General features: G+C 36.5%; 3 protein-coding genes and 2 pseudogenes across 4 annotated transcripts; 2 read left to right on the top strand and 3 right to left on the bottom strand.

Annotated features, from left to right (window-relative positions):
• Positions 1-2,863: 2,863 nt before the first annotated feature.
• LOC125220704 (protein DMP3 pseudogene) lies at positions 2,864-3,775 on the bottom strand (annotated as a pseudogene).
• Positions 3,776-7,729: 3,954 nt separating this feature from the next.
• On the top strand, positions 7,730-10,446 carry LOC125220190 (uncharacterized; annotated as a pseudogene). Its single transcript, XR_016130479.1, has 2 exons — positions 7,730-8,607; positions 9,261-10,446. The product of XR_016130479.1 is annotated as an uncharacterized LOC125220190 (transcript).
• A 1,414-nt stretch (positions 10,447-11,860) lies between these two features.
• Positions 11,861-14,528, bottom strand: LOC125218931 (uncharacterized). Its single transcript, XM_048120740.2, has 5 exons — positions 14,412-14,528; positions 13,388-13,577; positions 13,144-13,242; positions 12,866-13,017; positions 11,861-12,336 (listed from the first exon to the last, which is right to left on the bottom strand). The coding sequence occupies exons 2-5, from the start codon at positions 13,553-13,555 to the stop codon at positions 11,958-11,960; spliced, it is 798 nt and encodes a 265-aa protein (XP_047976697.1). The 5' UTR covers positions 13,556-13,577; positions 14,412-14,528; the 3' UTR covers positions 11,861-11,957.
• Positions 14,529-17,809: 3,281 nt separating this feature from the next.
• On the top strand, positions 17,810-22,285 carry LOC125222771 (aldehyde dehydrogenase-like). Its single transcript, XM_048125566.2, has 10 exons — positions 17,810-18,099; positions 19,553-19,621; positions 19,717-19,813; positions 19,976-20,182; positions 20,477-20,592; positions 20,788-20,892; positions 21,081-21,253; positions 21,356-21,446; positions 21,536-21,685; positions 21,946-22,285. The coding sequence occupies exons 1-10, from the start codon at positions 17,833-17,835 to the stop codon at positions 22,177-22,179; spliced, it is 1,509 nt and encodes a 502-aa protein (XP_047981523.1). The 5' UTR covers positions 17,810-17,832; the 3' UTR covers positions 22,180-22,285.
• On the bottom strand, positions 22,193-22,938 carry LOC148933775 (pyridoxal 5'-phosphate synthase subunit PDX1.3-like). The gene is made up of 2 exons (XM_089061457.1): positions 22,630-22,938; positions 22,193-22,231 (listed from the first exon to the last, which is right to left on the bottom strand). Exons 1-2 carry the CDS (start codon positions 22,936-22,938, stop codon positions 22,193-22,195), a joined length of 348 nt encoding a protein of 115 aa, XP_088917583.1.
• Between the last annotated feature and the right edge of the window lie 1,756 nt (positions 22,939-24,694).

The raw sequence follows: 24,694 nt of genomic DNA, 5'->3' as shown, positions 1-24,694 counted from the left end.
CGAACTAAATCAGGGAATCTCGGGAATACTCTAAAGAAATGTGTAAATAGTTTAATTGTTTTCAAACTAAAGAAAATTCAAAAATATTTTCGAAGCACCAGACTCCGAAGGAAACCAATGCTTTATACTCTAACCTTGACTTGGGAGTCTGGAACCTTCAATTTTTTTAGGGTCATGGTCAGGGAAATCAACTATAGAAGAATCTGAAGGAAGAAGTCAAGTAAAGCTTGGAGGAAGAGGTCAAGGAAGGATGGAGATAATTTGAATTTCAAAATCTGTCGATATTTATGGGAGTTGTACGGTTGCTTATATCATGCCTGCAACCTGTTATTTTCTTTCTGTGCACACAGTGACTACCCCCATCTACTAGTGTGTCTAGTAGGTCCTTCACAATTGCTAACTCATCATTTAATTGCTAACTACAACTAATTTAAGGCCATAGGATTTAGAAAACGTGTGGTCTACAATTTGCCACGTGTAATTTTCATTTTTATTAATAAAATAAAAAAAGATAAAAAAAACTCAAAATTAGGGTTTTGGATGACAATGTCAATAAAGTGTTTCGAAATTATCAACACAATGCTTTGAGAATGTCAACACAATGCTTTAAGAATGTTAACTCATTGCGTATATTGACATTCTACATGTATTATATTGACATATTTTATATAGTATGTTGACATTTCTGCTTGTACGAAAAAATTAAAAAATTTTAAAAAAAATTTCAAATTTTGACGTCAGAACATATGCATGTAGGATATCGTTGGAATCCTAATGAAATTATCTTTAATTTGATATATGCTATATGAATTTAAAGTTTTGGGATTTCTTTTAAAAGTTAGTTATAACTAAACATGTAGTTAATGACATTAATACCCCTATTGATATTTTTTGGAATTAATCATATGGTCTTATTGACGTTTTTCATTGATTGTATTGACATTTAGGGATTAATGATCTAAGTCCTTAATTTGAATTTCTAATGGCTATTGTTTAGTTGTAGTTAGCAATTAAGTTATGAGTTAGTAATATAACACTCCCCTATTACATGGAGTAATTTTTATTTTTACGAAGATGATAAAATCAAAATGGGCTTAATGTCCGATGGGTGAGTGGGCCTAGTTTTGGGTCGGGATGCGGTGATATGACTTGACCTTGTTAGAAACTTCATGTCCTCGTTGCATGATACTCCCTCCGTCCGCCATTAGGAGTCTCATTCATGGGCGGCACGGATTTTAAGAAATGTTAAGAAAAGTGGGTGGAAAAAAGTTAGTGGAATAGGGGTCTCACTTGTATATATTAGTTTTAAATGAAATGTGAGTTGAATGAGTTAGTAGAAGGTGGGACCCTATTACCATTTATGGTAAAAGTGAACCGGGACTCCTATTCGCGGACGGAGGGAGTACACAACAAAATTCAATTTTAACTATAATGAAAATTTCCAATAATATCAGGTCAAATTTTTCTGTTGGTAATTTTGAGATGATTTAGGATTTTAAGACAGCCATGTTCTGTTCGATAATATGGCACTAAAACTGTTCATAAACGGAATTTATATAATTTGTTAGAGCATCTCCAACCATTTACACTAAACTCAAACTCATTTTAGTGTAAATGTCACACCAAATATAATTTTACTCCAACCATTTACACTAAACTCAAATTTAAAAGAATATTCCCTATATTATGTCTTTTTTACTTACAAAATTTGAAAAAAATTTGGGTTTGAGTTTAGTGTAAACCTAAAGATGGTATTTTTATTCCAAAAACTAAAAATAGGATTAGTTTTGGAATACTATTGGAGCTAATTATCTATCCCATTTAGATTTTAATATATGCTTGGAGATGATCTTAGCATAGATCATATTTAATTATAATTTGAATTTTATTTCTTCTTATTTTATGTTAATAAGAGGCCTTATTGGGCTTGTGGTAGGGGTCTGATGGAATTTAGTGAACAGAAGTCCAATTGTTTGGGCCGAAAAGTTCAATTTGAGGGTAAAACCGAAATTAAACACATTATGCCCTTTATTTGTGGAATCCCACATCGTAAACACCACAAAACAACTCTAAGCCATCCTTAATAAATACGAAAATTTGCAGCATGATAAACCATGCATCTGCGCTTTGAGCAAATAACGAACTATTCTTTCACCTTTTATTAAAGAAAGAATACAGTGTTGTGCGTTAGTCGCTATTCAGGTAGTATACATCTCTTTTTGGAGGTCTTTTCCTCATTTGGAAATAACCAAACAATGCATATTCTAAACTTTTTATACACGCAACTTTTATTTCATGTCTTATAACAGTAGTATATTATTGTCTAAATCTAAATTAATTATAGTTTGAAATAAAAATATGAAGCCAGTAAGTTGGGAAAAAAGAATAATGATAAGTTTGATCATTTCTCCATCTAAGCTTTATAATTCTCCATCTACAAGAAATGTAATGTCTTTTAGATATTTGGTTAGGAGAGAAAATATCTTATCACTGACAAATAAATATGGTGTTTTTCAATAAAACCAAAAAAGGCTCAAATCACTTAAACAGTGAGCACCATTACTTTAGTAGTAACAACATAAACAAAACAGAGGCCCAAAACCCGGACCAAAGCAATAAAATCAAGCAAGATATAAATAGCAAGAAAAAACTTTATTAATAAGTGAGAATGCAAGAAATGGCGTGCTAGGACTATTGTGAAAATGTTCAAAGCAAGGACAGTTATGAAATACCTACATGGTTAGTAGAAATTATTCTGCAATAATAATGGATAACTACACATACCAAAATCTAGATAGAGAATCCATGTACATATACTAGTCAAATTAAGTTAGCTTGCGTTAACATAATAAACAAATGTCAATTCATTTAGAAATGTCTTCCTTTCCTCTTTTTGCACCAACAACACATAAACAATCAACATGTATAATCAAAACACATAATAGAAAACCAACAAAATCAAAACAACAAGACGAGGCACAACTCAGTTGGTAAGACGTTTTTCCCTCTAACCAATAAGTCAATGAGAAATGAGGATGCCCGCACCAAAGTTTTTGCCAAAAAAAAAAAAATCTCGAAAACTAATCCCTCGTCACAGGATAACCAATCCCATGCCTCGTGGTCGGAAAAATCACAAACAACAAACTACAAACGAATCCAACCGCCACCGGTGCAACATCTAGAAACTTCTGCACCTCATTCCGCGGCGCCGGGTAGAAGCACCCCACCACATTCTTATCCCTCAGCGCAACCGCCGCAAACACCGCCAGCGACAAAAAAGCATGGACCAAATCCATCCCTTTCAACCGGAACTTGCTCAAATCCGGCAGCGTCGCGGCGGCGGGGCTGTCGAACAGCCACAGCCCCTTCCTGGTCACGAAGCCGTAGTGCACGTCCCCGTTCGAGCACTTGAGGCTGTCCGTGAACGAGGCCAGGAGGCAGGAGAAGGCCAGGGCCACGAGGAGGCCTACTGGCCTCCTCGTGTCCTGGTCGCATATGCCACCGTTGGTGGCGAGCGGCGTGAGGAGCTGGAAGGCGAAGATGGTCCCGGTCGGGAGGAGGTTGGCGAGGTTCGCCGAGCTCTGGAGGGCCCGCGTGAGCACCGTCTGGGGAGACGGGACGGTGCTCGGCGGCATGAGTGAAACGGCGTCGTTTTCGGCATTTGGGGATGTGGGGATTGATAGTGATCTTTGCCTTAGTTCCATTTTTGAAAATTGGAGTTTGTTAGTTTGAGAATTTGTGGGAGGTGATGAATGAATTGGTTTTGTTGAAGATTATATATTTGATTGTGATGTTTCTTCCTTGATGCTTCGTTTAGTAGCATTGATTAAGTAAATGTGCTTGTTTTCTCGAGCTTTTTTGGCAAGTTGTGTAACGACTAATAATTAGTTGAATAAAGTCTATGGCTCGCCAATGTGGAAAAGGTAGATCTAACCCGTTTTTAATTAGTACTCCCTCCGTCCCGCTGCTACCGTCCCGCTTTAGCAGTCTCCTTTTCTGCATTTGTTTTGTAAAAATGATAATAAATAGTTAAAGTGGAGAAATAATAAAGTAAAAAAGAGAATAATATAGAGAAGAGTCTTATCTACATTATTCTCTTTTTTACTTTATTATTTCTCCACTTTAACTATTTATTATCATTTTTATAAAACGAGTGCTGAAAAGTCAATGGGACTGCTAAAGCGGGACGGATGGAGTATTTGAGATGAATACAGTAGTACATGATAATAAAGTGAATTAAAATTATATTTTGGCATGAGAGTGTGGTAATTAATGTGTTACAAATATAATATTAGATAACCCACCACAGCACATAACCAAGACATCCGGTCTTAGATGAGTCGTGAGACAGTTGATCCAATAATTTAATAGTTGATACTATGAATCAACTAAAAGTTTCATTTACTTGAACTAAACGTCATATTAAATTGATTTTTTGCAATGACAAATTGAGCGACAATATTTAACTTTTTTGAGGCCTATATCTAAACACAAATTTCTTTAGAATAACTAACAAAATGGGCTGCGATTAAAAGTTTACTAGATACTACTATTACAATAATAATAGTAAATGGCAAATAAGTAGTGCTACTCCACATGAATAATAAAGATATATGAGCATCCGCAATGGTGCATAGGCCAGCCATAGTCCAGCCATTCTCTCCTCTGCCACGTCAGCAACACTAAAAAAACCACCTGCCATGTCAGATTTAGGCCAGCCATAGGCCAGCCGCAATAAAAATAATTCAAAATATACTACATTTACGGAATTAAAATTGCGATATACGGAATTAAATTTACGACACATATACGGGAAAAATAACCCATTTCATTAAAAAAAAGTACAAAGATTTTTTTAAAAAAAAGTACATGATTTTTTTTTTAAAAAAAGGGCTTCAACAAACGAGCCCCGCCACTCTCTACTCCTCATCGCCGTCGCCGTCGTCCTCGTCGTCTTCGCCGCCGCCGCCGCCGCTGCCGCCGCCCGTGGTATCTGAGCCCACGTCGGAACCCCCCAGCCGTGACCTCGCCATCTCTAAATCAGCACGTATGCTCTCGAGCATCTCGTGCAGAAACCTCTTCTCCGTGGGGTCAGTGGCATTCTTCCACTCTCGGAAGACCTGTAACATCTGAGCCCGCGTTTGGTTACGCGAATGGAGAGTGTACTCAAGTGGGGCGGGTGGGAGGGCGGAGGACTGGACCTCGCGGGGTGATAGGGGGGATCCGCCCCTCGCAGCCCGCTGCGCCCGCTTGTGTCCAATCGGGCGGGGGCGACCAGTAAAAGAAGGAGGGGATGGAAACTCCTCAACATCCGGGGGGAGGTCGTGGGATCCGCCGCTGCTGCCGCTGTAGTCGCCGCTATAGTTCAGTCGCTGCTTCTTCGGCCACCCAGCGTCGCACCCCGCCCGGAACTTCTCCGAGTCCTTCAGCAACAAGAAGCACTCCCAGAAGGTGAACTCCTTATACTTCCCCTCCAAGGGGAACTGACTCGCGGCTATCCTCCGGGCGTCGTCCTCAGTCTGCCCACTTCTGAGCTGACGGAGGGCGTTGGCGTACAAATTCGCAAAACGGCCCACCGCGGCCCTGGTGCGCTCCCACCCCTTCCGGACCTCCTCGTTGCTGAAGTCCTTCCCGTGCGGGCAGTGGTTCTTATAGGCAGCCCTGATCTTCGCCCACATGTTGATGACCCGCTGGTTGTTCGCAACCAGTGGATCGTCGCACACCTCCAACCACCCCTTGGCCACCGCGGCGTACTCATCCTCCGTCCACTTCCTCCGGCCAGTGGCAGCGGGCTGCGATGACTCGCTGACCGCCTTGCCCTTCCCCTTCCCCCTCGTTTTCTTCCTCGGCGCGGCCGGCGTCGCTGGAACGGGAGTATCATCGTCCCCGAGATCGATCCCCATATCATGCAATGACAGAAGGTCATCGCCAGAGAACTGCGTCTCCACCGGGGTCGACGTGTGAGACGAAGCCGTCAAAAAATCAAGCGAGGGCCGATATACCGCGTCCCCTCCCAGTGACCCCTGCACCCCCCCCCCCCGGCATCCCGGGATGCATACCGTGCGGCATCCCCCCCCCCCCCCCCCCCCCCCGCCACATCATCCCCATCATCTGCTGCTGCATCTGGGGCATACCCCCCCACCCGGGCGCTGACTGCCCGCCGCCCGGCATCCCCCACGGCATACCCCCTGGTTCCCCCCCATCGCCCCCCCCCCCCTCCCCCCGGCGCACCAGCCATCATCCCCATCATCTGATTCCAAGGGATGTTAAATTCCGGGCCCATCTGCCCCCATCCAGATCCCACGGGTACTGTGGGAGTCTGAGAGCCGCTCGTCGCCGGACTGGACTCGTTGTTGTGATCCATCACTCGATGATGCTCTTGAACAGAAAGTTAGAGAGAGAGAAAACTCGTTAAAACAAGTGGTGCAAATGAAAATGAAACGAAAATCGCGTTTATATATGATTTAAAAAAAAAAAAAATCGAAAATCGGCGCTGGCCGATCGGGCCTCCACAATGGCGGCTAGCCGATCGGCTAGCGTTTCGGCCAGCGACGAGCGATCGACGAGCCCACGCCAATCCGCTCGCCGATTTTGCGCTGGCCGACTGCAATGGTTCGGCTAGCCGATCGGCCAGCGCGACGAATCGGCTAGCCGGTCGCTAGCCGACCATTGCGGATGCTCTATACATATGATCCCGCATCGATGCAAGATGGTTAATAACCAATGTATATAACCATATCAAATAGAATTAAGGTTACTGACAGAAGGCATGCAGGCACAGCCTACTTACAAAGTAAAATTAACGAATATAGGGAGTTCCCTGTATATTCCAAGTCTCTTTTTTCATTTTTGTCCGTCCCACAAAACTTTTTATATTTCTCTCTCATCATTTACCAATTTAGTAGTATTTTTTATATTTTTCTCTCATTATTTATCAATTTGTATTAAAGCATGTGTTGACCCCAAAGTAGTATCATTCACAAATCACAGATAAGTACTCAATGTAAAAACAAGAAGGCAATATTAGATTATCATCCCATACGAGAGAATAAAGTTGTCTTGAAATACGTAATTGATTTATTAAAGCATGATATAAAGTGAAAAAGTGGAAGGTTAATTAATTAATAGCTGGAATATGTGAATAGCACTTAAACAATCACTAGTTAGACCCACACAAATTCTTTTTTATGACAATATGTTACTTTCATTCTCTTTAATTATTCTGATTTATTTGTTCTTTGCTTGTGAATCGGGGTATTCTGATAAATTTGTTCTTCGCTTGTGAATTAATTTTTGTTTCTCCATGCTATATATTAATATATATATATAGAGAGAGTTGGGATCAATGTCGAACCAATTTTAAAGACCGAACTAGAGACCAAATCTGAGCCATTAGATCTAGTTTTTTTGATGAGATGTGCTGCTGTGAAAATTTTTTCGGCTTCATTACAAGCTCATTTTACTTCATTATATAGGTCTATTACTTCATTCTGTACGTAATACTTTGAAACTACAACATGTTTTTACTTGCTTCCAATAGGTCCTACTGGAATGAAGTAAAAACCTACTAGAACGAAGTTAAATCTTCGTAACATGTTAGTATGACTTATTTACCTTCAGATGAATTAAAATAGGCTCGTGATGAAGGTGAAAATAATTTATAAATTTCTGTATCTTATCCATAAAAAACTAGATCTAAAAGCCCTAATTTGGTAGGGTTCGGTGGTTCGGTCTTTAAGAGTGAATTTATGGATAATGGGACTCTATATATATATATATATGCACAATCATCGTCATAAATCCTTGCTTCTTATACTCTATATATTTCTTTTTATATCTCATTAATTTTGATAGTAATCCAATAGGTTGAAGGATGGAGGAGAATTATATCTGGTGTTTGCATCATCCTTTATTTCTAAAAGAGAGTATTGTGAGGGAGGAGAAAGTAGATTGTTATGTGTGCGGCAAAATCATAGCTCATTTGGATATGACATATGTTTGCTTGAAATGTGATCCTAACTCTAGTGGTAGCTTCATCCTCCACAAGAAATGTGGGGAACTGCGTCCATATATTCGCATCCTCGAAGATCATACTCTTTGCCTGCTTGATTCCCACTTGTCAAGGGATGACACTTAGTGTGATTTTTGTGGTGGCTCTCTTGATAAGCTGGTTAGATATGAATGTGAGTGTTGCGATCTCCGGTTCCACACCAGTACATGTGTTGATGCCTTTGCGAAGCTGAAGAAAGAGGTGCAGCATCCGAGTCACCCCCATCACCCTCTCACACTGATGAGAAAGCCGGCCTTTCGATTCAAGTGCGATGGTTGCAAAGCTCAAGAAGTGGAAATGGCCTACATATGCACCACTTGTGATTTCTGGGTTCACAAGACGTGCGCTTTGCTGCCGGCCAGACTCTCCACAGATCACCACCACCACCAACTTTCCTTGGCCTTCTCTTTTCCAGAGAAGCATCTCAGGTTTGGTTACCCATGTGATGTTTGTGGTGACCATAATTTCTATACACAGTGGGTCTATTATTGTGGTGATTGCAGATTCTTTGCCCATATCAAATGTGCTCCATCCATGGTCAAACAACGCTATAACTTGTAAGATCTTTCCAGTTTTTGTTTTACCTAAGTGGAAAGTTTTTCTACAAATAATAATCATACTTATTTAGAATGTGGACGCTACAATCCACTACCTTTTTCCTCTCTCACTTGCTTTTTCTCATTTCCCTTTTACTTTAGTAATAATTACAACTAAACAAATATGTACTACTCCCTCCGTCCCACAAAGATAGTCCCACTTTGAACCGGTATGTGTTTTAAGAAATGGAATGAAAAGTGAGTTGAAAAGGTTAGTGGAATGTGGATCCTACTTTTATATATTAGTTTTATAATAAAGTGTGAGTAGGAATGAGTTAGTGGAATATGGGGTCCACTACCAAAAATGGTAAAAAGTGAAATGAGACAAACTTTGTGGGACGGACGGAAATGAAAAAATTGGACAATCTTTGTGCGACGGAGGGAGTACTGTATACTACTTTGATTGCAATTATTTATGAAGAAACTGAATTTTAAGGACTTTTTTTTATAAAAGTTGGACATAATTAAATAGGGTTAGCGCTTAGTAGTGATGGGCCTAGGCTTGAGTTTAAAAATTAGGCAATTGGAGCCCACTTCGTTTTACTGATAGTCGAGTCTGGGCTAGCCTGACCCATTTGACAAGTCTTACTTACACAATATCTTACTTGTTTCAGAATTGGAGATGAAGGTTCAGGTGCGATTGAGTTTCCACTAGATGCAAATGAGGTATACAACAAGTTAATCACTCCCTTTGTGATGAGAGAAAAGGGTGTTGACAATATCCCAATCCCAAGTGATTCATTTATATTCAAATATCATGACCATCCTCTTAGTTTGGTTTTGAAAGATGATAAAAGTGAAAGTGAAAGTGAAACCAAGATATGTGATGCATGTGTAACACTCATATTTTCCCCTCCATACTATCAATGCACTTCTTATCCTTGCACATATTTCATCCACCCCATTTGCTGCTTCATACCCAATACTTTTCATCCAAACTACCAACTATATGGTCACTGTCATAACTACACACTCTATGCACTTCCTAAATCAAAGGCTAGGGATGCTATCTCGTATTGGTGTTGCGATAATTGTTATGTTTACACAAATGGGATGGGGTATAAGTGTGAAGAATGTGGGAAGAAGATAGATGTCCAGCATCTTTACCAACAAGTATTATACATTCAACTCACCCTTATTACAAGCCTCTATTCCTCACTTAGGGTTATTATCATTGCATTGATAATGACTGGAGATTTATAGTCCATGGTTACCAGGTTCTACTGCCTAAGAGTATAACAGATCGTGAGTGGGATAAGCACGCGTTGTTGCTCACCTCTAATGCCTCTCTAGACCATCCCTCTGATTTCTACTGCGAGTTTTGTGAAGTGGAAATGCATCCCAAGGATTTGATGTATCACTGTCGCGAATACGATGTATCTTTCCACCTTAGGTGTTTGAAGAATGCATCTGGTTGCTACATAAATGTGAAACTAGGGAGGAGATTTGAGATGCATGGAATTCACCCTAATCACCCTCTCTTTCACTTATATCACTCTCAAGAGTCGATGCGATGTTTGTCACCGCAAGAATGTGTATACATTTCTCGGATTTGAATGCGCTTCATGCTACTTTGTTGCGTGTGAAGAATGTGGGGGTAATGAGTTGGCAAAAAATTCAGTTTGTTAACTCAACATTTCATACATTTGTAGTATTTGTTTTTGTTTTTGGGTGTGATTATTAGTATCTCTTAGAGTGGTGAAGAGATTTTCTTCTTTCATGTATGCTTTGTAATTGAGCTTAATATGGAGTGTCAGTGTGAGTTTCATTTAACACATGAATAATAAAATTATTGTTGCTTTGATACCTTTGATCCTACATTGATATAAGATTATTAATAACCATTGTACATAACCATATATCAAATAAAAAGTAAGGTCTCTCATAGGGCCCTCGAGCATCCAAATCACGCTCAAGATCGCATCCAAATCTCTCTCAATCTCCGTATCTTTTAATAATATTTGATTTGATTTTGCATATCTTTTATAATATTTTTGTTTATTTATTTTGCTTGCTTAGCAAGATATGTTCTAGGATTAAATATCTATAAATTCTAGAATTCTATAGAATTTTGATTCATGTATAAACTTATTCTCATTCCCGTTCTGGCGGAAATCGCCTATAGCACCTCAACTAGGGTTTATCTTATTTGTTCATCTCCAATCTTTTGTGTGCTCTTTGATTTCCGTCGATAGGCCATTGAAGATCTATCAGTCTCCGAGCTTAGCAGTGTGAGCTTGTGACCCAAGTGGGGGCTTTGAAATTATTGGATGTCGCCGAGCTTGTGCCCACCTACTTGGGAGGGGTGCATGGCTAAGGCGACCCAAGTGGTCAAGCCAACCTCATAATTTGAGGCGGAGGGCGTGCCCTCTAAAGTCAAAACCATTTCAAGTCAAATCTTTGTTTGATATTGTATACTGATTTAGTTTCATTTGAATTAGTCGTGGAGGATTTTAGGAGTTAGTGGTCATTCATCGATCTGTTTTTAATATCGATCCAATTAAGTTGATATATAGCAAAATGGCATGTTCGTGCACCTTATTTGGCATTTTCAATAAAAAAAATAGTTGAGGTAGTACTTTGTAAGATGGTAGTATTCTTATTTTTTATAGGCAAATGAATATGAACGTAAATTTAAGATCATGTCATGATGGACTCGGACCCAAGACTTTTGACCTCAAACATTACTACTCTACTCCTAGGCCAAGTCACACACGGTAGTAGTATTCCTTGCTATGAGAATTGGTAATGGTAGGAAATTAGGAATATTTCGGGCCAGACTAGAAAAGTAGGGGTCATATCCGGCTCTGTGATTTCAGGGGTGGCGAACTCCTTCGACTGTGTGAGTTATTTGTTTTAATTTTATAAATAACGAAAATTTAAAAATAAATATAAAATTAAATAACAATTTAAAAATAAAATAAAATAAGTATTTAAATTGTTTAGTGATTTATTGCACGTGATTGTTGGGAGTTATGACCTAAAGCAAACTTTGAGGGATACGATGAAGATGCTCTAAAGGTGATTTATAGAGTAAATTTACCAAATCGAAAATAAAATAATCATGATAGAGATAATTATACTTGCATTATTTTTGTTATGAAATTGACATACATGAACATATTTGTAAACTAAAATTTTACTATGGAAGTTATTTCTTCAATGATGATAATAAAACAATAAACGAATAATTATCTAATCAAAGCTAAAAACATTCAGACCATCATAGAGATTCAGATATATAAAAGGAGATACAGTTATACATTCAACACAAATCATGTTTCTTTGCTAATATTTGGAGTCATAGGTGTCTAAAAAAGCCAGTTAAGACTAATGTTACCCAGCCAAATGAGGAGTGGGAATTGAGCCAAGGCGATGAAGAGCAGCAGATAATGATGCCTGGTCGAATCATAACCTGCAAACAGGACTCGTTTCAACGTCTTCACCAAGAAAATCCCCATGCCCAAACATGTCCATGGTAACAGAAAGTAGTATGCATAGCTCCAAAAGATTCTCCCAAAGACAGCTAGAGAGAGTCCTGTGAAAGTGTATCCAGCATACGCCACCATGTCGAGGAAAGGTGCCTCCGCACTACCCAAGGTGGACAACGTCAATTTCAGCAGGCAAAATTGAAAAAACCAACCAACCACCCCCTTGGCAAACAGCCAGTTAAGAGCTTCGGGGCTAAACCTGCAACATAAGCATATTACACCGAATGAGACAGACTATCCCCGCATAATCTAACTGTAGACGTGCAGTGAGTGACAGAATAGCAAAACTGAATGCTCAGTGTAAGCTCAAACAGAGAAATTTTTTTGTAGCTATGAGATTAAGCAATAGGGACTTGACATTTAGCAGTCTTGGTATTAGTTAAAACCTAAAATCATCTTCTTGTAAAAGTTTTGGAAACGAAGAAAATACTGCTTTAGATTCCACCATAAATAGGAAGGTGAATGAAGGTATTGTTCTGCCACAAATACCAATATGCACAAATAAATACTACTAATAAGCAGACCTCCATAAACCTTTCCGAACAACACGAGAAAATACAGAAATGTTATCTACTAAATGAGTAACATGTTCGGGTACCAGTAAATCAGATCATTTAAAAAGCATCTTAGAAGTACTGAAAGACAAGAAGCTCACTTAATGAGGCCAATTCTTATTACGGGGTAGTCAGAAACAAGAACAGAATGCAAGGCATACATAAAAAACTCACTTTCCATGGAGTCCTAATGATAGGCCAGCAAGAACCAAATAGGTACCAAATGCCATGAAAGGAATGTACAAGTCCGGAGCATTTATATCGTAAATAGGGGGCTTGTATGAGAGCCTGCCACCAACTGGCTCGGAGATTCTTGTCCAATGGCCCTAAATGAGATCAAAATAAGTTAAAGCGGTAATACTTGCTACTAAACTAATGACATCATCACAAGGATTTCACAATTACAGACAACAAGTGAACAGAAAAACGTCGTTGAAGAACAAAATGGTTACCCGGTGTAGAAATGGGAAAAGAACGACCTTCAATTTGTTCTTCACATATTGATCATTGACTTGAAAATAATATTGCGGGTCAGAAAAGTACCTGCTGATCTGTTTCAGAACAATCAGAATATAAGATGAGAACTTATTAGAATGGAGTTGTCTTAGTTCTATAAGCATTTATAGCATGCATCTTCAAGGCATCAACAGACTCATCTAAAGCACACAAAAGACTCCATGCTCCATCACTACTCACATTGCTTTGCACATATTCAGAGCTCGATCCAAGAATCTTCTCTCCATAAGCACCTAGTCCACCTCTAATGAATCCCGAACTTGCCCCATAAAATGTATTCCCAAAAGGGTCTGCTGCTGCATTCGGTGGACGAGGCACACCAGGCTGTGGTCCAACATTATCATACATCTTCTCTCAAATCAATTAAAATCTACAAGAAAAATAAACACCTATCAATACTTTTCAGAGGCAAATCCATAAACTAAAAAGAATAACAAACTCAAGCATAAATACAGCAATGAGAATTTATTGAAGCAATGAGCAAACCCCCTCATTCAGATGAGAGGCTCAACCAACCTCATACAAAGCAAGCTCAGTTTTCATATCTTAGCATAATTTTAATTTACTAAAGCGGGCATTTACTAATAGGAAGGATAAATAAAATCATTCAGGCTTAACCACCATATACTTGGATTGATTAATTTTGCACTTGTTTTTCCATCTTAACCTTCAAATTCTCTATACAATGTTTTATCAATCTATCCTATCACTCAATGTAAACGGCCCCATAACTTCGTCCAATGGCATAATTTCTTTGCTTTTCAGCTTGAATAAAATGCACGTCAGATCTCAACATGATTGCTTCAATCAATCAACACGGCAAAGTTTAGTTATCTAAAATACTAGGTTGATCCACTACAATGGGGGAAAACGAATAGCGCCAGCACAATTCAAGCACTGAGCTCCTAATTCCTAGTCACATTAACAATCTCAAAAACGCACAACCAAATTTCGTCGCGCAAAAATCCAAATCAAATCGAATCCAACACAAAAATGTGATTCAAACACGTCGAAACCAAAAACACACATCCCTATCACAGATTCAAACAGAAATGAAGTAGTAAGTAAACGCGAAACCCACATCACACCAAAATCCTGGATCCGAACCCGGACCAATTTGGCTCCGATTTAAGCCCCAACACATGTCCGATCTTTCAATATATTGGTTTATTGAACAGGAAGAGACACAGAGAGAGAAGCTTACCGGAGACGGCGAAGGGAAAGGAAGAATGTATCGCCGGTAGAGAAGAGAAACTGAAACGACAGGGTTTTGATAAGAAAAAAAGTTAAGCCTTGGGCTAAGATAATGGGCTTAGTATGTTGGATTGGGCCTTACCGGGAGAATAATAATTATTTTAATAGTATTATTATTTTTTCACATTATTATTTAAATTAGTGTAAAAAAAATAAGAATAACATTGATTTTAATTAACTAAAATCTATATTTGAATGATCCATCCATGTGCACGGGAATGGGAGAAATAAATGGATAAATTTTGGAATGGAAGGAGGAATCATCATTTATTTCAATTCCTAATATTTTTCACACACCTAATAGATTGTAAAATGTAAATGGTTTTGCTTTAAGATGCATGTATATTTAATTTCATTTTTTTAAAAGTTTAATTACGTGCCGAATACAATTTATTAGTGACGTTTTCCGAAAATGATTGGCAACTGAAATGGGGATGAACATTCAAATTAGGTATACAATAACTCGTTTGGTAATACATGCGTATCCAAATTAATGCTATATACAGTGTGCTAAAAGGAGAGGATACTTAATTTCCTTCATTTAATATAATAAAGCAAATATTCAGCAAGGTAAAAGGAATTTTATTTTTTTTCCAAAAGGAACATATAATGTTATTTCTAATGTCCTAAACAGATAATGCAATGACATAGACACACGAAGTTTATATGCGATATTCAAATCTTCTGGATGGACCATTGAGTCGCAAAAGTGGACAGGCCTTTGGTTTTTGGGGAGGCAAAGAAAAAATTCCAACGATCACAACAATACTACCAAAAGTAGCTAAATATTTTTCAGATTTTTACATGCACAGTGTACATTAATCATCTCTAATTTCGATCACTTTAAATCATTAAATTCTTCTCTGGTGTTGAGTCTTCCTTGAAGGAAGAATAGCCAAACTTAATTTTGTGCTCTCGGTTGGGCAATGTTTCTTGAGGCATGTCTCCCTTCTAATCAGTGGCGTATCCAGAATTTTCAATTTGGAGATGCAAAAATAATTACATAGACTTAAAATTTCAAAATGTAACTAATCTTTTTTATTTTCTTTGTTATGCTTTTTCAATTATTTTTTTAAAATAAAGTCTTTGTCTTTATTTTTTTTATCAAAAAATTTCATTTTAAATAAAAATAAACTATTTTATAGTATCATGTAAAAAATAAAATTGAATTAGATATGATATGGATTAAAACAAAGTTAATTTGGAGAAGAGAAAGTCTAAGTAAAAATTAAGAGTAGGAAAGAGCTCAAAAGTCTCAAACTCGAGTTTATAGGCTGAAGAAAGAAGCAACTTACCACTGGGCTACCGACAAATTTTGTAAAAATTGGACTACACATTGTATTAATGCACAAAAATTTTCGGGTGCAACTTGTTCCAATGTATATATGCCAGTGCTTCTAATGAGTTCTCTTTCTCTATGAGTTTAATAGGCGATAAAACAAAGTTAGAAACCGAGAACCAAATTGATATATTAATCTCCAACCATAAATTGACGATCTAGTGTTAATTAAGTGTTGTCGATGTCACGTGAATTTCGTACTTTTTATACTAATGGAGTACTGGTTAACACTCAAACAATTAATGGCTCACTATTTAAAATCAATATTTATGGCAACCCATATTTCAATCTATAATGAAAGTTAGGTCGAAATAAAATATGCCAACACATGATATATATCAATTAAATTTTTGTTCACATAATTGAGCATCAATAATTAATTTTCTTGTAACCACCGACGACATGGTGTCAAATAAATTTCATGCGGTGCATAATTCATACAAATATTAACACAATTAATGTTTTACCGTTCGTGAGAATCATGACAAACATTAAAGTTAGAATCCTAGCTAGAAATATATATGTTGAAGTTGTATTAAGCATTTTGTCGAACACTTTGAGTCTTTGACCATTGTTGATATTAGCTCAACCCATTTGCCAAGATTTTTCAGAGAATATTAATGTAGATCATACGAACTAAAAAATAAATGTATAATAATTAATTAAAATGACAATTGTGTATATGATCTAATAAAAAATAAATCGTTTTAAATGAATTTGCTAAAAAAATTGTTGGCCCTTGTTATATCCATACTATATTAACAAACAATTACCGATGACTGATTGTGATATCTTATGACAAGAACATGTGACACATAAATATGGGAATTTAAAGCCGCATTAAAAATTTGTTTTATTAAGAGTTTGTTGAATTCTTGTAGTTGTAGCCCAATTACGAATTACCCATGCTATAAGGAAATATCAATGTATGGTTGAAAGCAACCCAACACTTATCACTTGGTCTTACCATATCATCTATTCATCTTGGAGTTTTATCATGTCTTGTAATGTAGAATAGTATTTTTAAAAAAAAATGGATACTCATAAATATATGATAAAATATGCTTGATTGAGATGTTTAAGTTATATAGAGTATATAATTATAATTTCAATATCCAAATATTTCTAAAAGTTCATTAATGTGATTAAAAAGTAAATATATAGAGAGATTCAAATGAAAATCTTCAATATCATCACATCCCCTTAATTAATTTGTGACCCGTTTCTTAATTTACGTGTTCAATTTTTATTGAACATAATTATAATTAATTTGTGGCCCGTTTCTTAATTTACGTGTTCAATTGTTATTGATACATAATTAATGGAACACTCTTATCATCAATAGAAAACCAATCAAACATGAAACAACAAAGCCAAAAACGAATATTGCTTCTACAAAGGACTTTGGTCCCACATTTGGTTCCTGTCAACTTGTTAGTAGTATTAACTTTTATATTGGTCGATTTCAACTGTTTTGCAGCGATGATCAATTACTACCATACTATGTATGGATATTCAAGTTATAAATTTATCAATTTTCCATTGTAGGAACTAGAAAATTCCTATCCCTATATCTATAGGCCTCTATAATTTCACATGTATTCTTTTCATTGTTCATGTTTTCAACGAAACAACATCGTTATTCTTTTATAAACAGACGTTTAACGTGGTAGGAGTAACGTCGTGGTATGATACCTCGGTTGGCATATCAGATATAATTTCACCATAATTTTCGCTCGGAGATAATTGCAAACTTCATAATTTTTTCAGCCGAATATTAAATTTAACAAGAAACAGATCGCTCATATGTCATGATTTATTCAACAATTAACCCTTATGGAAATTAAATTAAGAAATTAGGAAAGAGGATAGATCACGAGTGTGTGAAATGTTACACACAATGACACAATTGACATAAATGAACATGCATAGACCTAAGTAGTACTAGTATAATAAATAAAAAGTGGAGGAATAAATTACAAGACGACATGAATTACTATAAAAGGATAGCATATGGAAAAGCTACGCCCTTATGCTTCCACCTTGTGGGAAAATCGCATTAACATCGATCATATCCTCTGCTTTTGGAGAGACAGAGAGAGAGAGAATGGCTGTGGGAGCGGAGGCGGCGGTGAGGGAGCTGAGAGCCACCTACGCCACCGGAAAAACGAAGAGTTTCGAGTGGCGGTTTTCACAGCTGAAAGCTATACAGAAGATTGTCTCTCTTCACAACGAGGAAATAGTCGAAGCTTTGCGATCTGATCTCCAAAAACCGGAATTTGAAGCAGTTATTCATGAGGTAGGATTCATATTCATGCTCATGTTCATGTTCATCATGTTTGTTTGTTCTTATATTGTTAATCTTGATTGAATTAAATATAACCAAATTTGGTTTGAATAAGTTTAAAATTCTATGAATTTTAAAGGTTGTATTGCTCTAGATGAATTCTTTAATATGCAACTATATAGCCGGTTCGGTTTTGAACCGGAAATTGCGGTTACGTTTCTAAGGGGGAGTGGGACCGTAACCGGACCGCCAACATATTTGATCGGCGGTTGTTAGTTAATTTTTTTAGTTGCGGTTACTATTGGCTAGTTTTTACTGATGCTTTGAAAATATTGGAATCGAAACTGGAGCGAGAGAACCGATAAGACAGTTTCAATTCGAACTGAGGAAAGGGCAATTCCACTTTAAAAAATTGTAATTGCGGTTATTAATGTTTATTTCTAGTTTGGGCCAAAATCGGCTATTAACAATATTGGAGTCTAGACTGGACGTATGGTTGAAGATTCTCATAATGGTGATTATACTTCTACTTTCATTTACTAAAAAACTTCAATACTTTAACCCTATAGATGACTATATGTTTTTATACAGAGATTTAAAATTAATGGGATTTTAAAAGATTTAGGATGTTAGTGAAGAAAAGTTCATAGTTGAAAAATAATTAGGAGATAAGTACTATATATACTCTCTCAAGGTATCACCCAACCTAATTAAACACCACTTCACAATATTAAAATAATATTTACATCACCACCATCCTAGTTTTTGGGACAGTTTTACCATTTGCTAAAGAATGATAAAAGCAATATAATCAAGCAAGATGCATGTGACATAATGTGGCTCACACATGATAATTGATGTGTATATATATATTGTATTTGTGGTATCATTTCTTTCTCAAAATATTTTTTACTCCTTCACCGCCTATAGCTCTATACTTTTTCTAGAATTACAACCACCTATATTTATTGTTACTAGGTAGACAATGATGTTTTTCAATAATTTCTCTGCGTACATATCGAGATGATAAAATTGATATTTATGTTATCTACTTGTAGATTTCAATAATACTCCGTGTTAAAATTGATGATTTATGATGATGACAATTGACAAGAACCATGTGGAGTCCATGCCAAATTTCATGTGTTAGTTATTTCCTCTACAGGACTCATTTAAAGAGAGATTTTTTCATATTTTTATTTTTGTAAATTTATCATTTTATAATTTTATACTATATAATTAGAACTTGGTATAGTATTATAGGCCTCAAGTTCCGGATATTATCATTTTTGTTGTGATTATATTTGTTCAAAAAATAAATGGGAGGATTATATTTGTATTCGTGGCCTCAATAATTTAATTATATATTCGTGGCATTAAGGAGTAACTATACTTGAAAAAAGTCTTTGTTTCTTCATGTCTCTATATTCGTGGCATCAATAATTTAATTATATTTATGATGTAGATTTCTGCAGTGTCAGCATCATGCAAATTGGCGTTGAAGGAATTACATCGATGGATGAAGCCACAAAAGGTAACATTTAACACACTTAATAATCAATAAATCATCAATTTTCTTTATATTTTATTTTTTATTTTTTCATCTTTGAAATATTTGTACTTTTGCAGGTGAAAACATCGCTAATTTCTTTCCCTTCGTCAGCCAAAATCGTCCCAGAACCTTTCGGCGTAGTGTTAGTTATATCGGCTTGGAACTTTCCATTTCGTAAGTCTGAATCCAAATCCGAATCTTGACCCGTCTTATAATTAATGGTTTTTACGGTCTCAAACGAGACTCTTTTTATTTTATTTGACGCGTCACTTAATTAATTACTACTCCTAATTACCCGTACGTTTCATTCCATTCTCATTTCATTCCTTTGGTAAGTTCTATCACTTGATCCGGTGGTCGGAGCCATTGCTGCCGGCAATGCTGTCGTCTTGAAGCCGTCGGAGAGTTCCCCCGCCACGTCATCGCTGCTCGCGAAGCTCGTGGGCAAGTACATGGACGCATCAGCGGTGAAAGTGGTGGAGGGGGCAGTGGCCGAAACCACTGCTTTGCTAGAACAAAAATGGGATAAGATATTGTACACAGGTAATGCTTGCTAAAATCTCCTAGTCTCATATTTTTTTCATTTATCTCACTTGCGTATAAAATGATGCCTTTTGGTGATATTCAAAACGTCGTTGTTTAATTAAATAAGAAAAAAGTATCTTATAGAAACGGTGTTGTTTGAGCATCATCAAGAGACATTATTTTATACACGAATTTGATAATTAAGAAAATTACTATACAATCAGAGTATTATATTTCAAACCTAATGAGTCCAACTAAAGTCGACTAAATTTCGTGATTTGTTAATTTTAAACTTATCCCGCAAATTTCCAGGAGGTGGCAAGGTGGGGCGTATCGTGCTAAGTGCCGCGGCAAAGCATCTTACACCAGTGATTTTGGAGCTTGGTGGGAAATGTCCAGTCGTAGTTGATTCCACAGTCAACTTAAAGGTACGTTAATAATCCTCCGAAAATTAATTGTTCTACTTTTATTTGATTTGACACAAGTTTTAAGAAATCGAAAAGATAGTCAGTAGAAAATAAAGTTGTGGAATGTAAATCTATTTTTTTACTAAAAAATAAGTAATAAAAATGAAAAGGTAAATTTCTTATAATAATGTAAATTTCTATACTTTGCTTGAAAAGGTAGCTGCAAGAAGAATAATTGGAGGCAAATGGTGCGCCAACAGTGGCCAAACCTGCATTGCCCCAGACTACATAATCACTACACAAGACTTCGTTCCTCAACTGGTAATTACTAATCTCATCAAACCCTAATTTCTTACACAAATTTCTATATTCCGTCTATTAAAAATTACTTCAACTACATTTTCTTTTTTCCACTCACAATTTATCAATTTTGCACTAAAACTTGTTATCCCTAAATTCTTTAATTTTTAGGGAACGGAAAAAGTATTAATTGTCATTGATATATTTAGGTAAATTCTCTATCGGCTCAATTGGATAAGTTCTTTGGAAAAGAACCTCTTCGGTCGAAGGAATTGTCAAGTATCGTCAACATCCACCATTTTAACCGCTTGTTAAAATTACTAGATGACAACGATATTTCTAAGAAGATCGTTCGGGGAGGTGAACGTGATCAATCCAGTCTGTAAGTTTTTTAAATTTAACCTAAAACCGAGCACTCAACCTTACCAACTGATGTGCGCTTCGTATCACAACCAAATCCTCATGCATGTTGTTTATTTTTCAGCAAGATTGCTCCCACGATTGTATCGGGCATCTCAACCGATTCTCTCCTCATGGATGAAGAAATTTTCGGTCCTATACTTCCCATAATTACGGTAAAACATGTCATTTTATTCGATTCCCTCTTAATTAAAGTAGAATAGTACATGATGATACTGAATATTGCATATCTTGGAAAATGAAGGTTGATAAGATTGAGGAGTGTGTTGGTGTGATCAATGCTAAAGAGAAGCCACTTGCTGCATATCTCTTTACAAATGACAAGAAATTGGAGGACAAGTTCGTTGGAAACATTTCAAGTGGTGCTATGATCATCAATGACACCGTTCTTCACGTAAGTGATTTATTCCTTGTATTTAAGGGTCGACGCAGAAAAAAATAATAGTATGGGCTCCCATTAAGCCTATTTGCTAATGTTCATCTCTCATATATCTATCATTTACAGTCTGTTCATAAAGGAAACGACGATTAAATTTTTTGTTATGGGACAGTTGCGAATAAATTTTAAATCATAATTTTTCTAAGTGATTTTTGAAGTTGTTAATATAGACTCGAGTTTGACCAAACTTTCATGATTTTACATTTCGATTGCAGTTTTTTGAGGCAGGATTACCGTTCGGAGGCGTAGGCGGGAGTGGGATGGGAGCATATCATGGGAAGTTCTCATTTGATGCTTTCAGCCACAAGAAGGCTCTTCTAAAACGGGGTTTTGTCCTTGATATATCGGCAAGGTACCCACCGTACACTCCAGGAAAACGCCGTTTTCTCCGTGCGGTTATACAGGGCAATCTTCTTGACATTATTCGATCATTATCTACTTGTTGGTAAAACTCTTCCATTTTTAGCTCAGGCTAAGAATGGCTACTACATTATTCTGATTCTGAAACACACATATCAGATATTTTATCGATTTATGATAAATCTAATTATCTCATGATTGATTAACGTGACAAAAAAAATAAGAAAAAAAATTAGTTATCTGGACACATTGCTACATAGTGTGTGACATCCCTAACCAGAGACATGCATCATTTTGCATATTGATATATATTTTTTTAATTATCATTGCATATTTATTATTTGTTGTATAATAAATATTATATATATATATATATATAGGTTCATGATCAATTGAGATTTTTTAGGGTAATTGAGAAATGAGATGCAATATCAGCCACTCATTTTTATTAAATGAGTGGTCCAGATTTTGCCACACAAATAATATTTTTAGATTAATTTATTATGAAAGGGCAGAATGGTAATATCATTATAATTTGCCAATCTCGCCGGCTCACATTCCCCAAACCCCTTGATTTCCCCCTGCGTCCGGATCATGGCGGAGCCCTCTCTTACCCACTGCAGCGCCTCCCCCAAATCGCGGCAGCCGCACACAAACTTCACTCCGAAATTGTGCTTGTTCATGAAGTGATTCTCGTCGGCGATCCTCAATTCCTCGCTCTCGTCGATGTAATCGACCCCAATCTGCTCCAGAATCTGCGCCTCCACGAAATGGCCGACGCGCGCCTTCGCCATTACAGGAATTGACAACGCCTGCTTGATCTCCTTGATCAGCGAGGGATCCGCCATGCGTGAGATCCCGCGGCGCGTCGGAGTAGGATTGGAGACGACGCCGCAGTTGTGAATTATAAGTGCGATCACGATCATGAAACGCCTTCGACGAGTTGGTGATTGATCGATTTAATCGCTCGATTATCCTGTAAGCAGTTATTTTGTGATTGTGATTGTTGGATATGTTGTAAAATCTACTGGAAATTCAATTGGAATACGAAGATTTTGATTTGATTTGATTGCTTATTGCATCTAATCGGTAAATTTGGAGGCGATTGCTCTGTTAATTAGGCTTTTGTTGTTTTGCATTTTGGATGAATTTCAAAGTTTAGTATGATCTCACGGCTCAATTGATGAATTTCCCGTATGTTATTTTCCCCTCAACATTGATCTCTGCTGCCTAATTGATAAATTTCAATGTTTAGGAATTTGTAATTGTTTTAGGATAATGAGAACTGAAAATGAGCAATAGTTTGCTGGAGAAAGATGTGGAGAGTCATGTTGTGGAAGGTGTGGGAGTTGTGGATGAGATGGAGCTGTGGGTGATGGTGAGAAGGGTTGAGTTTAGGTTGTATTTTTTGTGTATTTGTTCGGAGCCATGCTGGGTTTGGTGTTTGTCAATATTTGTAGATTTAAATTTGCGTGTGTTTAATTGTACGATGAAATTTGTGAAATATATGGATGCAGTTTTTAATTCGATTATGTTGCTGGAATTTTTGAGTTGTGTAGATAAGGTGTTTGTGATATTGCCTAAAATAGTATTGTTGACATAAATTATATAAGTTGTTGACATGAAAATGTTTATTTTTTACATGAATTATATAGCTCGTTGACATAATAACGTTTGTGTTGACATGAATTATATAGATCGTTGGTATAAATTTTATGAAAAATGTTGTTGACATAAATTTTATGTAAAACATTATTGTTGACATGAATTATAAGTAAAACATTGTTGTTGACATAAATAATATACGTCGTTGACATGAAAATATTTGTTGTTGACATAATAGTTGACATAAATAAAGTTGTTGTTGACATCGTAGTTGACATAAATAAAGTTTGTTGTTGACATTGTAGTTGACATAAATAATGTTTGTTGTTGACATTCGATATTCTCGCTATTGATATGTGAATTATAAGTGTTATTTGTTAGTTGTTGACATTTTAATACGAGTTGTTGACATTCGATATTCTCGCTATTGATATGTGAATTATAAGTGTTATTTGTTAGTTGTTGACATTTTAATACGAGTTGTTGACATTCGATATTCTCGATATTGACATGTGAATAGTAAGTGTTATTTGTTAGTTGTTGACATTTTAATACGAGTTGTTGACATTCGATATTCTCGGTATTGATATGTGAATTGTAAGTGTTGTTTTTTAGTTGTTGACATTTTAATACGTGTTGTTGACATTCGATATTCTCGGTATTGATATGTGAATTGTAAGTGTTATTTGTTAGTTGTTGACATTTTAATACGAGTTGTTGACATTCGATATTCTCGGTATTGATATGTGAATTACAAGTGTTATTTTATTGAATGTTGAAGATTTGAATATTTGATGATTTGAATATTGAAGAGATTTGAAGATTTGAATGTTGAAGATTTGAAGATTCGAAGATTTGAACATTTGAATGTTGAAGATTTGAAGATTTGAAGATATGAATGTTGAAGATTTGAAGATTTGAAGATATGAATGTTGAAGATTTGAAGATTTGAATGTTGAAGATTTGAAGATTTGAAGATATTAATGTTGAAGATTTGAA

The sequence above is a fragment of the Salvia hispanica genome, chromosome 1 (assembly GCF_029641045.1).
Source record: "Salvia hispanica isolate PSC_SH4W2 chromosome 1, Shi_PSC_v1, whole genome shotgun sequence".
Classification (NCBI taxonomy): domain Eukaryota; kingdom Viridiplantae; phylum Streptophyta; class Magnoliopsida; order Lamiales; family Lamiaceae; genus Salvia; species Salvia hispanica.
This window is presented reverse-complemented; position numbering and strand designations above follow the sequence as displayed.